The sequence below is a fragment of the Sceloporus occidentalis genome, unplaced genomic scaffold (assembly GCF_023333645.1).
Source record: "Sceloporus occidentalis isolate IW3139 unplaced genomic scaffold, rSceOcc1.0.p SCAF_1, whole genome shotgun sequence".
NCBI classification, from domain to species: Eukaryota; Metazoa; Chordata; class Lepidosauria; order Squamata; family Phrynosomatidae; genus Sceloporus; species Sceloporus occidentalis.
In genome coordinates this window covers 77,810,407-77,828,081 of record NW_028316981.1, presented here as the reverse complement: position 1 = coordinate 77,828,081, position 17,675 = coordinate 77,810,407, and the positions used below count along the sequence as shown (strand labels likewise).

At 40.0% G+C, this 17,675-nt stretch overlaps 1 protein-coding gene across 1 annotated transcript in view; it reads right to left on the bottom strand.

The window, feature by feature from the left end:
* Window positions 1-17,675, bottom strand: part of LOC149321646 (ubiquitin carboxyl-terminal hydrolase 4-like) — a 46,255-nt gene that overhangs the window by 3,981 nt on the left and 24,599 nt on the right. The window contains exons 14-20 of the mRNA XM_089526154.1: window positions 11,355-11,546; window positions 10,323-10,411; window positions 7,922-8,140; window positions 7,753-7,823; window positions 5,288-5,403; window positions 4,466-4,615; window positions 440-543 (exon numbers count right to left, since the gene is read on the bottom strand). Of these exons, the coding sequence (XP_089382280.1) occupies window positions 440-543; window positions 4,466-4,615; window positions 5,288-5,403; window positions 7,753-7,823; window positions 7,922-8,140; window positions 10,323-10,411; window positions 11,355-11,546 (941 nt within the window). The remainder of the gene's footprint in view (window positions 1-439; window positions 544-4,465; window positions 4,616-5,287; window positions 5,404-7,752; window positions 7,824-7,921; window positions 8,141-10,322; window positions 10,412-11,354; window positions 11,547-17,675) is intronic.

Genomic DNA, 17,675 nt, shown 5'->3' with positions numbered 1-17,675 from the left:
TGGCAATACATAGGGAAATGAAAGAGCTTTCTGTATTCAGGAATACAATCATTTATGCCTCAACTTCTAAGTCATTAAACCTTCCCACAGCACTAGCCTCACTAATTAAGCAGAGCACCATAATTGGTCCTAAAAGCTAAAATCCAGATCACTGTTGCTTTTTAAAAAGAATTAACAGTCTAATGTATACAAAATGTTGACAAATTGAAACATATCCTCTGAAGCCTCTTATCTGAAGGAACAACTTTCCCTGCCTGGAGTCCATAATTCTGTCTTCTTGTTAAAGAACTCCTGAAAGGCATTCCTGACAGGTCTCACAATCAGCCAAAAGCAGAAGCCTGGAAAAACCACATGATCCCCTTAAACTGCTGGGGCAGCAATGAGAGGAGACCAATCCCTAGGTGGCTCCTTCCCTGTAGACAAAAGATCAGTTACTTACAGTGGCCAACACCCATGCCTCCATAGTGATTGGAAACAGCAATCAGGTCATACACATAAGGGCTTGCTGCTGGGTCACATACAAACTCAGACATGTTCAAATCCCTGCAAGAAAAGAAAAGTCAGCCCATTCATCAATGTGTGACAACACTGCACTGAATCTTAAAGACATAGAAAATGATGCCTGGAAGCCCACAGAAAGTCCAGCAAGTTCTCAATTGTTTGGTTCAACACCAGTTTTGTCATCATTCAGATAATAACTTTCAGCAGTGGAAAACTGGTGTTGAAACAGACAAACAAACAAAACAAAACAGCTTCCTTTATATACCGCTTCATACTGAAGTAACAGTATCTAAGTGGTTTACAACTGTAAACTAATTGCCCCAACAATCTGGGTATTCATTTTAGCCACCTCGGAAGGATGGAAGCCTGAGTCAAGCTTGAGTCCTTTGGCTGGTACTGAACTCACAACCTTATGGTTTTGAGTGAGTGGCTGCAGTACAGGCATTTAACCACTGCGCCACCAGTGGCAATTGAGAATATGCTGGACTCTCTGTGGGCTTCCAGACATTCTTTTCTTTGTCTTGATGAAAATATCACTGGAAAATATTTATATGTTATTATCAGCATTTCCTGGACTTCTACAACTGCAATGGCAATATTTTAAGTTATTACAATCACAGCATTAGGCACAAGCAGCAGGTACAACTTTGAAAAGACTGATTCATAAGGGCCATTCCTGTAAAAATGTATTCCAAAACTAAGTGACTGATCTAGCCTTGCTCTGGAGAAGGCAGGTTTGTAGTCCTACTGGCATAGGTAGAGAACACTACTCTGGACCCTTTTTTATGTTTGGAATTGTTTATTCATCAGTTGGAGCAGCCCACTCAGTGTCCTCCTCTCTCTGTATGAGAGGGGGAAGCTTCTGTCTCCCACAGCTTCCATCTTTTTTGTAGAAGGGAAGATTGGAAAGTAAACAGGACAGCTGTTCCTGCTGGCTACCACCAGGCAGCTTTCCTGCACACTGCTGCTGAGCAAAAGAGTAAAAAATGACTGCCTTTTGAAATAGTGCACTCTTTCATCTTTTCTTCCTTTCATTAATTGCCTCTGATGTTCCCTATCTTCTCACTTTCCAACTGATCTGAAGGGAAGCATTTCGGGGGAAACTGAAATATATGCAGTTATATATTCCATATCAAACCAAAATGTATTTTACAGCTTTAATTGAATATTTTAAAAGCTATGAATGAAGCTTTTTATATCAATATAAATATAACGTAAGCCGCCCGGATTCCCAGTGATTGGGTGGCATATAAATAAATTATTATTATTATTATTATTATTATTTAAAATGCTTCAATCATAATTTAACATGTAAAATAGCACTATTTACCATATTTATGAACTTTAAAAATGAAAATGCTTTTATTTTGTATAAAATAGGTACAGTATATTTCCTGAAGAGAGATGTGCAAACTGCTTCTCCCATTTTACTTAAGCACATGTATATTATTATTTGCCATCTAAGAAATAGGAAAAAATATATAATACAAAACCAATAATTTGAATAAAAAACAGTAATTTGAACAAAATAAAGTGAATTATTTGGACACAATCTCATGCAGTTACAGTCTTAAGCACTTGGCTATCATCATACCTGGATATAAGGTTTACCTTTTAACATAATGGTGACTACTCAGCACACCCCACTGTACTACGGGTTGAGTGATTTTCCACTATCAGAAAAATCCTCCTGCTTTAAAATTGGGAGTTTTGTTAACCATGAGTGCAGAAGCAATCTCAGCAATTTCAGAGCAGGTCCAGCAAAGGTACGGCAAGACAAAGAAGCAGCTGGTGCTACTGAGACTATTGGTACCATCTTCATATGGCCAGTGGAGAAAGCAGTGAGTGTGAGGGTGGCACAGTGGTTAAAGTCCAGTACTGCAGCCAAATCTGATACTGCAGCTTGACTCAGCCTTCCATTCTTTCATAGGTCGGTAAAATGAGTACTGAGCTTGTTGGGGACAATTGGCTAACACGTCGAAAACTGCTTAGAGAGGGCTCAGCACTATAAAGTGGTATAGAAGTGTAAGTGCTATTGCTATTGCTAAGTGGACAAACAGATTGTGAAACCCAGTACGACTCAACATGATTAGCTGCAGTCATGTCATTCAAAATAATTAACAGCCAGTTCCCATCCCCAGGTGTGCCCTATGACTTCAGAGGATCCAGTCCTTCCTTCCCTCTGGCCTTCTGGCCTCCCCATCTGCTCCAAGTTCTTTCTCTCCCTCACCCCCTGGCATTTGTTACACTTGGTGTTTTTTTTAAACCCCCCTAGCCTCTTTTTAACAATTTTATCAACCAGTTCCAGTAATCCAAATGAATGACTCCACTGGTAAGCTGTCTTTGGAAACTGCACAGAAGCTTCTCGCACAACAGCATTAGACAGGGCAAGAGAAAAATTGCAATAGAAGACAAAAAGAGATCAAAGAAAAGGGGAAGGAATTTTTTAAAAACGCATCAGACAAAAACCTTTCTCTTCCGGCAGGCCTTCCCCAATTGATAATGTCCAGAACCAACTGAATCCCCCTCCTTTTATTATTTTTCTTATTTGTGGTTTGTCTAGTAACTTTGTCATATTGGCTCGTTCCACACGGGCCAAAAGTACGGCCGCTTAGCATCTGCATGTCGCGGCGTGGTACTGATGCCGCAAGTACGCCATTGGCGCCTTGCGGCATCATTACCGCACCGCAAAAAGAAGCTGCTTTTTGCGGCTTCTTTTTGCGGCGTGGAGGAGTCATGCGGTTTGGCCGCTGAGGCTCCTCCGTGCAGCAAATGAGGGCACTTTATAGACTGCCATTTTGGGCGGTCTGGAAAGCACCTGTGTTATGTATTTTTAACAATGTTTTATTGTTTAATATTATACTTGGGAGGGAGGGTTGGGCTGGGGTCTTGTGGGGCTTGTTGTTTTTATTGTATATTTTATAAACTTTGCTGTTACCCGCCTCGATCTTCAAAACGGAAGAGGCGGGATATAAATAAATATTTATTATTATTATTATTATTATTATTATTATTATTATTATTACAAGAATAATCAAATAGTAAAAGAAAAGAGATTTAGTACAAGAAAAACTAGAAAATAATACTTTATAGAGAGGAACTAGTGAAACCTGTCCTAGGTAGATGAACAATCTATATAAACTAATGGTTTAGTATTAAGCAATGACAAGGGGTGGGAATCCTGTGGGCCACCAAATGCTGGACTTCGAGTCCCATCAACTCTAGCTAACTTTGGCCCGTTACAGACCACCCAAAAGGGGCGGTCTTGGGCCGCTGTCGGTTGCAGCGCGGAGGAGTCGCAGCAGCCAAACCACGCAACTCCTCTGCGCTGCAAAGAAGGAGCGTGAAAATCGCGCTCCTTCCGGCAACCTGGAAGAGACGCCGCAAATGCCAAAACGCGCACTCGCGGCATCACTTCTGGGCTGCGACATGCGGACGCAAAGCGTACGCTATGTCAAAATGGCGGTGGCTGTGTGGAACGGCCGCCGCCATTTGTTAAGGACTCTGTCCGTAATAAGGTAAGGGGCGTCTGGAAGAGACGCCCCTTTTTCAAAATGGGATGTCCTAAGGACGTCCCTTATGGCGGTGTGTAACGTGCCATAGCTAGTGCTAAGAAATGTTGGGAGTGGCTGTCCAACATTTGGAGGGCCATGTGATTCCTGTTTCTGTCTTAGACCATGTGACTTCTTCCCCAGAGAGGGAGGTTTTTCCCCCATGAATTTTTCTAGGTTCTCTCCCCCCCCCCCCCCCAACCGGGCTTTCACTTGTATAATTATCACCATACACCAGTCTAAGACTGAAGGGACCTTGAATGATTGACAGATAAGACTTTTGGCTCCTTACATTTGTAAGGGTAAAATCTGGTATAAGAGCAAGAGTCCATGTCCAAGTTAAGTCTCTGGATGGTTACCTCACATCAGGTTTTTTCTCTCTCTCTGATCATCAATATAGCTCAGAATCCTACCTGATGGGGAATTCAACCACAGTGTCAAGTTTGTCTCTCCAGTATCTGTTGTATGAGAAGCGTTTTAAATGTACTACCAAAATGCGTGGCAGTGACCAGAGGTCAAATTTCTTTGTGGCTTGCTGATGTTTCTTGCAGTTAGGACAGTACCTGAAACAACACAAGCAAAAAATTAATCAATTAACAACAAATGCAGGTGTAAACATTCTTTCTTTTGGTTCTTCTTGAGTGCTATTGGCAAACCAAGAAAACTGAACATGGGGAAGACTTCTTTTCAGAAAGGACAACAAAATCATCTGGCATAGAGAGAATCATAGAGAGGGAAGAGATCACAAGGGCCATCCAGTCCTACCCCCTGCCATGCAGGGATACACAATCAAACCACCCCAGACAGACAATCATCCAGCCGCGGTTTAAAAAACCCCAAAAGAGACTTCACCACACTCCAAAGCAGCATATTCCACTGTCAAACAGAAAGTTTTTCCTAATATTTAAGTAAACTCTCTTTTCCTGTAGTTTGAATTGCTATGTCCTACTCTCCAGAGCAACAGAAAATAAGCTTGCTCCATCCACAATATTTAAACATGGCTATCATGTCACTTCTTAACCTTCTCTTCCCTAGACTAAACATACCCAGCTGCCTAAGGCACTCCTCACAGGGCATGGTTTCCAGATTTTTCACCATTTTGCTTGCTCTCCTCTGGCCATGTTCCAATTTGTCAAAATTTCATGAATTTTACTGCCTAGAAACAACAACTGACCTGAAAGTTATAAAATACAGTCCAGAGATGTGATTAATATCAGAATGCACAATAAACTTACCAGGGATCATGTTCACCAAGTGTTTCCATGGTTGTGAAAAGCTCTATGCAGTCTCTAAGTGCTACTGTAGTTTTCTTCTTCTGTGGCTGAAACATACTGTTGTGTTTTTCAAATGCCTACCAAAAAAATGTATATATGATTTTGCCCCTTCAATATAAAATGCATTATACAGTATTATAAAAACTAGGAAGATACAGTACTTTAGATTCCTTGTTACAAATGGGCAATATTTCATCCTCGGCCATCCTCCTCTCTAGTCTGATAGTCTCAAAACTGAAGCCGATATATACTACAGGTTAAGGAAGTCTAAAATAATGATTAAAGTAATCAGTTTTACTAGCTAGAGAGAACAATTCAGACTATTTTTAACACAAATATGTTAAAAATATACATAAAAGTTTACTGAAGAGGCAAACAAAAATAAAGTATCCTAATAATATGTAAATAAGAGAATCAGAGTAAGTGAAATATTTAAATTGAGTTCTAAATGTGTATAAGCACATTCTGGAGTAAAACTAAGACACAGGCATGGAGAACTTTGAGCCTTGAAGTCAGTTTCAACATCTCCCAATTCAACTGTGGTGGAAAACCCTAACCAAACAGCCATTTTCTCAGCAAAGTACATGGGAAAGTGACATCTTGTTTTGGAGTCCAAAAGCACATCTCCCATGGGATTCTAGGAAAATTAATCTCTAAAGGAAAGGACATGCTTTATTTAGCAGTTTTAAATGACTGCTGCCACCATTAAATGCACTAGTGTGGACTCCAATGTAGATTCAGCCTGCAGGCCACTCTGGTTTAGTACTATATGACAAGACGCACTCCCTCAGTGTGTGTGTTCTTTGCTTCATCCTCACAGCTGTGCTGTGGAATAGAAATATTGGAGTCCTGTTGCAGACAGTCCAGAATTTTTTATTATATCCAAAATGAAAGGAGCACTAGTTGGTAATAGTTCTGGGAAGCAAACCGCCCCTGACCAAGCAGTAAGCCTAAATGATATAACAAGCAGGTCTCCACCAAAACTACTTCCTCTTCTGCCATCATCTGCCCTTCCCCAGCATCCATTTTTCCCTTCTCAATGCTTTCCTGTGTATAGAGAATGCTGTATTATCCCCAACTGCAGATTGGAAATAAAGCTAAGATTCCAATTGGAAAGTGAGAAATGGGAGCAGGGAGCAGGGAAAAGTTTTGCTCTCCTGGTTGAACCTATCAAATTTTTTGCCACTACCCAGGATCAAACTATTTACTGATTTCTAGTTGAAACTTATCACTGAGGCATGAGTGCAATGGATCATGCTCACAGTTTCAACAATTCAAAAGCCCTAATTCCAAAGAGAACAAGATATATGTTTGATAACAGAAACAAATGTTTATGTAATGTAGTCTATACATATACAGAAATGGAACACAGCTAAGTATACTTCAGGGACAGGTATACTCAGGTCTAGGTACACATTAGGACAAAGATTTTCCAGTATTATCAAAATGAACATTGTAACTACAATAGGGAAACCGCTACAAATATCTGCAAAGCAGTGACATTTTGCTCTTGATTTGGGAGCAGACATGAACAAGGAAATGGAAAGATGAAACAGATTTAGTCCACATGTGAATGTGTTACTTTGCTATAAAGTAGCTTAGAGTGTTAGCCCATCTAGTCTAGTATTGTTCACTTGGATTGACAGTGGTTCTCTGTCTTGGGCAGAGGTCTGCCTAGGCCCCAAGACCCTAAACTGTTTTAACTGGAAATTTCAGGGAGTAAAACCTGAGGTTTTCTTAATGCAAAACATGTGTTCTACTCCTCAAACTCTCATGCTCTCTCCATGTTCAGCTAGTTTGCATTAATACCCCAAGCCAAAGGCATAAGAAAAGTCAAGCACACCACTGAACATGTCAACATAACTAAAAGGGACAACTTCATGCATGGCTGCTACTTAAAATCTATATACATGTGCTCCATAACATAAAAGAAATGACTATTTTCCTCAAGCAAACTCAACATTCAAGCATCATATGTTATTGTGCACATGAGTGGTAACAACCATGTGAGAAGCAACCTAAAGAACAATGCAGACCGTGTCTGCAAAGGTGGAGGTGTTATTTCTTTTCCAGCCAAGAAAAGGACTGATTTGGAAGAGTCCAAGGGAAGCTAGCAATTCATGCTCTCTGGCTCATAACAAGAACATTAATCAGTAGATTAATCTAACTACTATAGTTTAAGGGAACAAGATGCAGCCATTATTATTTGCATGAAGGCAGTTCAGATAAGCAGGCAGGTTCTACAAAGCAACAGCTTCAATGCAACCACCCTCAATATTCTATACCAGTATTTGCTTGCTCAGGACCATTATAAAAGTACATGGTCAAAAGAAACATATCATCTTGCCTTACTGCCTGGTAACAAGAGACGAGCCAGAGTAGCACCCAGCATTGTCCTTTAAAGGGAGGACATAAAAGCTAATCACCTGTGCCTCATGTTCATCAAAAAGCAACTTCCGGGTTTCAGAATCCCAGTCAATAGCAACTGTAGCATGGGCTGGAAAAACAAAAAACAAAAGGAAAAAAGAATAGCAGCTCATAAAATCTACCACAGATGAGATGTGTCTGGGGTGGTGTTTAGAAGTGGATACCTACAAGTCAACTTGAGGATTTTTCCCTCTGTGGTAAGGGAGTTTATTTCTGATGTTCCATAGGAATTTACAAGACTGAAGGTGAAGAGCCGCTTTCTGTGATGCAGGCCTTCTTTTCCTGACTCGACCTGGGTGCAGTCTTCTGACTGGCAGGCATCTGTTTCTGATATTTTCTCCTTGTTTTCTTCTTCTCCATTCTGATGCTCCATCTCTTCAACTTCACCTGGAATATAAGTCAAATATTGTTTCTCACATTTTCATGTCACATAATTAGCTCCCTTCAGTATTTGTAACATCCTCTGCCTTGAAAATATGGCGAGCAATTAAAAATTGCTAATTAAAAAGAGCAATTTGGAGAGGCATGTTTCAGAGAGGAACTGGAAAATCATCTGTGTCTAAGATGGAAATCAAGAGTTTTAACTCACAATATATGTAGTACATTATGGCCTAGGTTCTCAAACACTGGGGCACGCTCCCATAGGGGGCATGACAGTTTCTCAAGGAGGAAGTGCCAACTTCAGGTGCTAATTATCTCACCCTCCAGAGAGGGGAGGTGCTTCAGTGTTCCCTTCAGCGTCAGATCACATGGCAGGGAGTGAGACAGGAAGGAAATAAAGTGAGTGTCAGGGTGTGTTGGGGAGCCTAGGGCTTGTGTGTGCATGGTGGCAGTTTGGGAGGGGGTTGGAGCAAAGGTCGCTATCCTCACCATTTGTCTCCACACATGAGCTTTTGAAGGACAGATGCATGTGCTTTGGGAGAAATGGTTGGACCAATGGTCACTTGCCACCCCCAACTATTTCTGTGGATATACATACTTCAGGAGAAATGTTTGGAGCAACGGTTGCTTGCTGTCCCAAGCATTTATCTAAAATGAGGTACTACTCTGAATTGTGGAAGAGACGTTATCTAATAATAATAATAAGTTTATTTGTATTTTCCCACTTCTCCCAATGGATCGAAGCGGGATTACAACCAGAAATCTCCATACAATGGCAATCATATCTAAAATACACATCATAAAACATCAAACAGTATAAAATCTCATTACAGCAATCACAGGGCAGCGGGCAGTTATGCTGTTATGACTGGAAGTGGGGTTTCCTAAAGTTCTTTATAGAATGTCAGGTGGGTATGCCTGCCAGAAGAGATCCGTCTTTAATGCCTTCTTAAAGGCATCTAAGGTCCTAATGAGACAGATCTCCTCCGGCAGATTGTTCCATAACCTGGGGGCCAAAGCTGTATGCTCTTTTAGAAGTAGCTGATAATCTGATCTTTGGGTAGTCTAGTAAGTTCTTCCCTGTTGTCCTGAGGGTGCAGGGCGGATTGTGTAGGAAGAGGCGTTCCCTCAAGCAACTCGGGCCCAAGCCATGTAGGGCTTTAAAAGTAATAACCAACACTTTGTATTGCGCCCGGAATGAGGCAACATTAGAAGCCAAATATCTTTAAAGAGGCATAACAGGAACATCAAAAAACTGTTTTTGCTATATGGCTTCAGATCACCTGAGACTTTATGGCAACCCATATCATTGGGTTTTCTTGGTAAGACTTGTTTGGTGGCAGTGGAAGGGTGGTGGTGGTGCCATTGCCTTCCTTACGCTGAGAAGCTGTGACTTGCTGAAGGTCACCTAGTAAGTTTCCATAGGTGAGCATGTATATGAATCCTGGTTTTCCAGAGTCCTAGACTAGCACTCAGACCACTTACACCATACTGACTCTTTAAAAATATACTTCAGCATTACGTTTGGATAGCTGTGGTTACCATTACTTCAGCATTATTTATAGAAAGTACGCTAAAAAAGCAAACCATTTTTACTCATATGCTACATCAAGCAGGAGAGCCAGTGTGACATAGTGAATTCAATGTTGGACTATGACTCTGGAGACCAGGGATCAATTCCCTGCTAGGCCATGGAAACTCACTGGGTGACCCTGGATAGGTCATATACTCTCAGCCTCAGGGGAAGGCAATGACAAACCTCCTATGAACGAATCTTGCGAGAAAACCGTGATAAGGTTTGCCTTAGAATTGCCATAAGCTGGGAACGATCTGAAGGCAAACACCAAAAACAACAAACATGGAGCAGGGACGGGGCCCAACATGTGCATGTAGATGTAAAGTGGGGGGGAGGGGAGTGCAGGGTGAAAAAGTTTGGGAACCACTGCATTATTTGAAGAATATTCCAAATAACAGAATATTTGAGACAACCCTTTCTCTTTCAAAATGTCCCTGTTGACCACAGTAAGTTAGATTTTTTACACTATCAAGATTGACAAGGCTTGAACAAAATTTGATGTGGCACCACACCTCAGCAGTCAGCCAAAATTTACCTGGTCATCTATCAACCCACACCCAACCCATATTAAACTCAAATTTTACTCTAAATAATAATTTTAGGAGACTATACCTTCAGGCACACTGCTGGAGCCATTGCAAGTCTCATTATCTGGACAGACATCAGGATAGTCTTCATTTGAAGGAAATTTTACATAGCGGCTGAAAAAAAAATGTTTGTCGTTCAACACTAACACACGTGGTAATTTAATGTTCATGCATTATCCATCCTAAATGGTAAAAACAGTGGACCTACTGGTATGTCAGTTAATGTTAGAGAAATATTGCCTCATTCACAATAACTAACATACACATATGTAGCAGAAACTTAAATGCCAGATCTTCAAGAAAATCAGAAAATTATGTAAAAACCACAGGCAAATAAACGGAGACAAAATATTTGGAATCTTGACTGCAGTCTTCTCTATGATCTGGTTTACTAATAATGGCATTACTATTGTCACACAGTGTCATAGTGTAATTAATGTTTTGGTAAACACTATGGCAGCCCCAGACAAGCAAAAGCAGCAAAGTAAACCAAGACAGTTCCATGACACCAACACACCTTTATAGTGTGGTTTAACTTGGATAGTTAATTTGGATAGGTTTTTTTAAGGGCTAAGACAAATTTATGGAGGACAGATCTATTAGTGACAACCAATCATGAAAGCTAAATCTATCTAACATGTAATCTGTGTACACAACAGAAGTAAAGACCATCATTTTGATGTGCTGCTTCTGAGTTCATCTGACTGGCTGCTGTTAGCAACATGATATTCTTAGATTTTTCTTTTAACATATTTATCAGAAAACCCTACAGTTTTCAAGGCCTATGCAATTTTTATGAACATGTTCATGATAAATCTGTAGATCCTATATACAGATTAATTTATAGTGGATGTCAAGCATTTACTAGGCAGTAGACTAATTATTATCTATCGTTATTATTATTATTATTGTTGTTGTTGTTGTTGTTATTATTATTAAGATAGATTATTCACTACAGTAACTCTCCAGAGACAATGCTGCTACATATTAACTAGAAAAATGAATATTACATTTAAAATGAATTCACTGCTATGGCATAGATGGAACCTATACTCACCTAATCCTCTCCAATATAACACTGTACAAGTAATCTAGGGTAAGCTTATGTTTGGGCACAGCTATGAGTAGTGGCTGGCCATACAGGACAGTCCCTGGAGTAGAACTGGATTGTCTTGCTTTCTTTTCTCTGAAGTAAACTGAAAGTGTAACACATTCAGCACCATCTTCAGTGGGCTTACAAATTTCATATCTGCAAAGAGAAAAATAATGGACTAATTTCAGTTCTTCAGAGTTAGCAGTTTTCACATTCTCAAACAATTTCATATCACAGCTCATACACCTTTAGTTGATTCCAACTTCTTGCCTGAGTGCACTATTCCATTTTCCCTTTGCTACCCTAAGCCAGCACCATAAAACTAATTCAAAGAAAATTTAAAAGTCTCGCTAGAGGGGGTCCCTGGAAGCTTACAATCTAAAACGACTTAACTTGTGTTCACACAACCAATCCTTTGTTCTTAGTAAAGTATTTTATCAACCAACTAATCAATGTATTGTAATATGCTTCCAGGAAAATTGTAAATGTATCAATTCCTTTTATTCCTTTTGTAATTAACAACCCGTAAGTCCCAACTGAATACCATAGTAAGAAAAAGGCTTTCAAAACACTACAGCAAAAGTGTATCTTTTAAAGAGCAAGAACATGGGCTACAGATGTTAAAACAGTAACTTATGCATGGAATGTCAAGGTTTAATAGCTGATAAGAAATGTTTAGATGTGTGGTGGCCATGAGCAATTAGCAGCCAGCATCAGTTGCAGCTGTGTGGCATGGCAACACAGAGTGTACAAGGTCATTCTACTGCCAGCGTGCAGGAAGCCTGTAAGATAAACATGTGTCTATTTAGACAAGGGGACAGTTTTCTGGGTGGCACAGGAAACAAGTAACAGCCATGAACGGAAGAAGGACCTCATGGCATTGAGTCTATATAAACTCAGAAGCTTCCGGGAGTGGGTTGTTAGGTTTGTGAGAGGAGTTGGTTGTTAGTTCTGTATTGGAGAGTAAAAGTCGCGTTGGATAATTGGTTTGCACTTGTAAATAAAGATAAGCACTTTTGAGAGCTCCGCTTGTTTGTCGCTAATCATCAGAAGCCTGGTGAGAGATGGACAGCTCCTGGTGACCTGCAATCCATCATTCTGGAAGACAACCATGCACTGCTACCTTTGCTGCTGAGGGCTGAGAACATGCTTTCAGGATTCGTCAGTTTGCTCTGCTATATCCTGACATGGAATAGGTGCACAAACACCTGTTCAGTAATAGACAAAACTCTTAACAAAAACTAGAGCCATAAAGGAGATTGTTTTGATTGTTTTTGCAGAAAAGCAGAGTATAAATAAAAGATCTATCTATCTATCTACATCTGTGACAGACTATGAGAATATCTTCAAGACATTACTCATTCATGCTTATATAAATATTATCCTTCACCATGAACAAAGTTTTCTGTAGACTAGAACTTACAGAGTATTGTGTAAAATATTTAGAACTAAAACAATAATTCACAATAAATTGCCAGAAATATCTCATCAACCTATTGAAGTTCATTACTTAAAGGGTACAATAGCAATTGTATGTGGTGTGCTCACGTGTGTGTACATGGAAGCAGATCAGGGAGAAGAAAGAACACCCAGAAATAAGGAAACATCTGTATGACTGAAGCAAGTGGAAAATTGGGGGAAGAAAGGGAAGAAATTGAATACAGTCAGCCCTCTAAATCCACAATTTTTTTTAATCCACGGATTCAAACATCCACGATTTGAAAATATTTTTAAAATGGTATAAATTCCAAAAAGCAAATCTTGATTTCACCATTTTATATAAGGGACACTATTTTACTATGCCATTGCATTTAATGGGTGTTTAGCATCCATGGATTTTGGTATCCATGGGGTTCCTGGAGCCAAACCCTAGTGGATACCAAGGGCCCACCGTATTTTCTCAGACACAGTTTCAAATGAGACAAACTAAGATTCCAGAAGAGGCAACTAAAAAACCTTCTTTGTACAAAGGTTAACACAATTAAACCTATCTTCTATTTTAAAAACATGGTAAAGAGGCAACATTCCTAAAATCATAGGCCCCATACAGACAGGCCAAAATAAAGCTGCATACTAAGAGTCTGGAAGCTGCACCAAAGTTGCACTCTAGTCCTTTGGCATGGCTTCCAGACTCTTAGTATGCATGCATCATTTAAATAGCATACCTCCAAAGTGACCCAAAGCAGATTTATTTTGGCCTGTCTGTATAGGGCCATATTCTACTCTCATGAACAGCTGTACTTCTCTCATGACATAATCAACTATGTAACAAACAGCAGTAGGCTCAAGCTCCCACAACTATTCAATCCTATACCAGTTTCAAACAATACTGGATTAGAGATCTATTGACTGACATAAGAATACATGTTATTCAGTGCTATCATTTCACACATTTCTCTAAGTTAAAAGTGATCTGCAAACCATTTTGGCAAAATTTCATCAATTTTAAATATATATGCCAATTGCCAACATTACCCAGGCTAAGAGAAGACAGGCAAGCAAAGATAATATGCCAGTATTAACATATTAACCTCACTGGCCCCATGTCCCAAGAGCAGGGATAGAGGGAGAGAAAAGGAAATAAACCATTGCATATTGGTGCAATGAAATTTGTCAGAAAAACTTACCTGACCCCTTGTAGGCTGGCTCCATGCTCCAGCAGGATCCTGGGTGATGTGACATCACCATCATGTTACATGCTGGGGCTTTACAGCGGAGCAGAAGCCTAGTGGGGCTGGACATCATGGGACCTAAGGGGAAAAGATAGTGAGTGTCTGGGCTGTGTGCTGAAAGTCCCTTTTAGTTTAGATGGGGAGAATTCAGCACAAGCAACCCATGTTGATGTAGTTTTGTCAGACTGGTTTGCAGATCACCTTTATTAAAATCTGTCCATTGAATTTTCAGCAGGTGACGTATCTTTCCTTAGAACTGCTGGATTTTAGACAGCACCACCATAACTATGTTCTTGCAATCATCTGAGGTCACAGTGCAAATTCTCCTTGCATTCAAGAAGTGCCCGAATGCATCTGCCAGTTTCACATTAACCAAGCCTCTAATAAATAGACTAAGGCACCTAAACTAATCTAAGAGATGAATTCAACAGGGAAAATAATATTGCTGATTTTAGTTGTGTTTCCAACAGCTGCACAACACCAGGAAAAATTATTTCCACAATTTGTAACAAAGTATTAACAAAACATCACACTCCAAAAGGGGAAAAAACAAAAAGAACAAAACAAATAAAAGAAATTACAGCCCCAAAGAGATGAAATTCTGGCTCTCCAAATTTCCTCCCTCTTTAAAAGGAGGTTGATCTGATTTTAAACACAGTAGAGTCACTGGAAGAGAGGAAATTCGTCCTTTCATTAGGTGTCATTCCTCCAATCTAAACAACACACATCCTGAAGCCCATGCCAGCAGAAAAATAAAAAGCTATGTACATTTCAATAGATATATGAACTCATATACTATTTGAATGAGCTACCATGGGATAGTATTACACAAATCCCTTTCATTTCAGATTTCCTCTCAGGTAAATCTGTCACTCCAACTTAGAAACAAATGATTGAGATACACACACACACACACACACTGCAGCTCAGTTTATAAAAATGAATGGAGAGAGATTCAGAACAGATAAAAGGAAGTACCTCCTCACACAGTACACAGTTAATCTGTGGAAATCATTATGACACCTTGCAGCAAAGGCTGCCAACTTAATTTTAAAGGAAAATTAAACAAATTCATGAAAAGACATGTCATCAATATCTACCAAATCTATATGTCAAACTTGCATACTTCCAGCATAGCATAGCATATCTGTAAACACTAGTTGCTGGGAAACACAAATTGACTGGACCAATTGTAATTTCCTGCAGGCTGCCTTCCTAGAGTCATCTGACTAGACAACTATGGAAACAGAATGTTTAACTAAGTAAGCTTTGGTTTGATCCAGCATAGATCTTATATTTTTACTCACTGAGGCAATTAGCTCTGCCATCTTGCACTTTGAAATAAATATATATGTTGAAGAGGGTTTGGTGGGGAGAAACATAACTGATTTCTTCTGTATACCACCTGAAAACTGTTGCGACTGTAGAGCTAGGTTCAACTGAGACATCAACCCAACCATCACTATGAAAGCTGATTTGTGTCTTATTGGATGCATGTGCACCTTCCACTCTTGTAGTTTAACCCTCACTTTTCCTTCTCCACTTACAGCATGGCAGTGAAAAGTAACACATAAAAATTCAATTCAATTTTCAACTAACCACAAACATTTATGTCCAAAACAAAATGTAGGGTAATGTTATCCATGCTTTATGACTGAGTAGGCAATTATTGGATACTAGGGGGATTCCTTAAGCCTTTAGAAGACCTTGGAGGGCCTCATCCTCACCACTTCAATCTCCCCCATTAAAAAAAGTCATTAAAAAATCCCAAACTTACTCAAACACCCTTTATTTTTGCCAGATTTTGAAGCTACCTGGGTCATTTCCTATTTTTAAAAAGGCCACTTGTGGCCCTAAGATGCCCCGGGGAATAGAAAAATGCCACCCAGAGCCCCAGAGGATGCCCTGAGACATTTTGGGGCCAACCCCCATTTTTGGGGGATGAGGAAGGCTTTGACTCCTGGCAGCCACAAAAACAGCTCTGGGGTTGTTTGGTTTCCTAAGCCATCAATTAACACCAATCACGATCTGCCCTGGTTCAGACAGACTAAGTAACTGTTGAAAACAAAAATGAAAGCTTCCAGCCTCCTCCTCCTCCTCAGTACAATTACTGGCTGGCAAAACCCATACTCATCTCTCTCACGCATCCCACAGTATTATTATTATTATTATTATTATTATTATTATTATTATTATCGTCACTCTCAAGATCTTTGATCATCTTGGTTGCACTTCTCTGGCCATGTTCCACCTTGTCAATATCTTACTTGAACTGTGATACTGAGAAGTAAACATAGTATTTCAAGCAAGGTCTGGCCAAAGCAGCATAGTATGATACTACTTCTTCTCTTGATCTGGACACTATGCTCCTGTTGGTGCAGCATAACACTGCATTGGCTTTTTTGGTTGCTGCATCACACACATAGAGGGATTTGATTCTCAAGAACAAAGTAAAGTAATCTCAGATGGCTTCATTGGTACACTTGCCTATCACACAAACTGCCTGTCACACAAACTAAATACGTTTCCAGACATGACAATATGGAATCCTCCTGTAAAGATTGTTGGACTCTGCCAAAACAGGGGTTTTTGCCTATAAACAGGCAGGGACAGACCTAATGTCAAAGGAAGAGACTTTATAGGAGCAATGGAGAATTGAAATTTTATGGCCTTCTGTTACTTTTTAACTTCTCTTTCTTGGTTGGGAAGGCAGGATCTAACTTTTTTGTCTGTCTCACATGCTCTGTGTAACACTGAAACAAACAACATGCAGGCCTGCGGCTTGTGACTACAACAATGTTCTTGCATGAATTCTGCATCACTGTCACCTAATGAGGAAGCCTGTGAGCTTCAAAGGCTAGCATTTTTGGTTTTTATTTATTTATTTTCAGCAGCCTTCTGGCTGGCCTAATAAAGGCCTCCTCAATGAGTGTTTGGGATGGTGGTGATGCTGAATTCTGTACAGATGTAAGGAACTTCTAAAAACAAAGATCAAGTATATGAAGATGCATTTATAATAATCTGGTACTGTTATTGGAAAGTTAGGGGCTGTGCACACTGGTGGGAAAGGCTGCCCCCCCAAGGCGGGACACTGTGAACCGCACCACACGGTGCGCAGAGTCACTGTTCTTCTCTGGGGTTCTGTCTGCATGACACAGCGCTGAAGAAGTGCTGTAAAGCCACGGCACTGTGGCTATTGCGCCCTTTGCAAGGCGCAAAAAGAAGCCGCTTTTTGTGGCTCCTTTTTGAGCCCTGCAAAGGCAAGATTGGGGCCGCAGCATACAGTTGCTGCCGCTCCAATTTGGCTGTAAAAGGGCTAGTCTGCATAGCCCCTTATTGAACAAGTTCTTCCTTTAAGTTCATATCACTAATTTTAGCACTCCTACAGTGTAATGGAAACTCTCTAGACTAGAGCAAGGTTTTGCCACAATGGACAATCACAGTAGAAGTGAGAATGCATTACTTCTGTTGACACTGGATACAAAATCAACTATTAGTTCTTCGCTCTCAAAGTCATGTTTACATTGAAAAGTTCTGCATTTGTTTTGAGCAGCTGGTCTCTCACACACTTTATTACACTCTTATGAATTAATTTTTGGCTATAGTTAAAAGT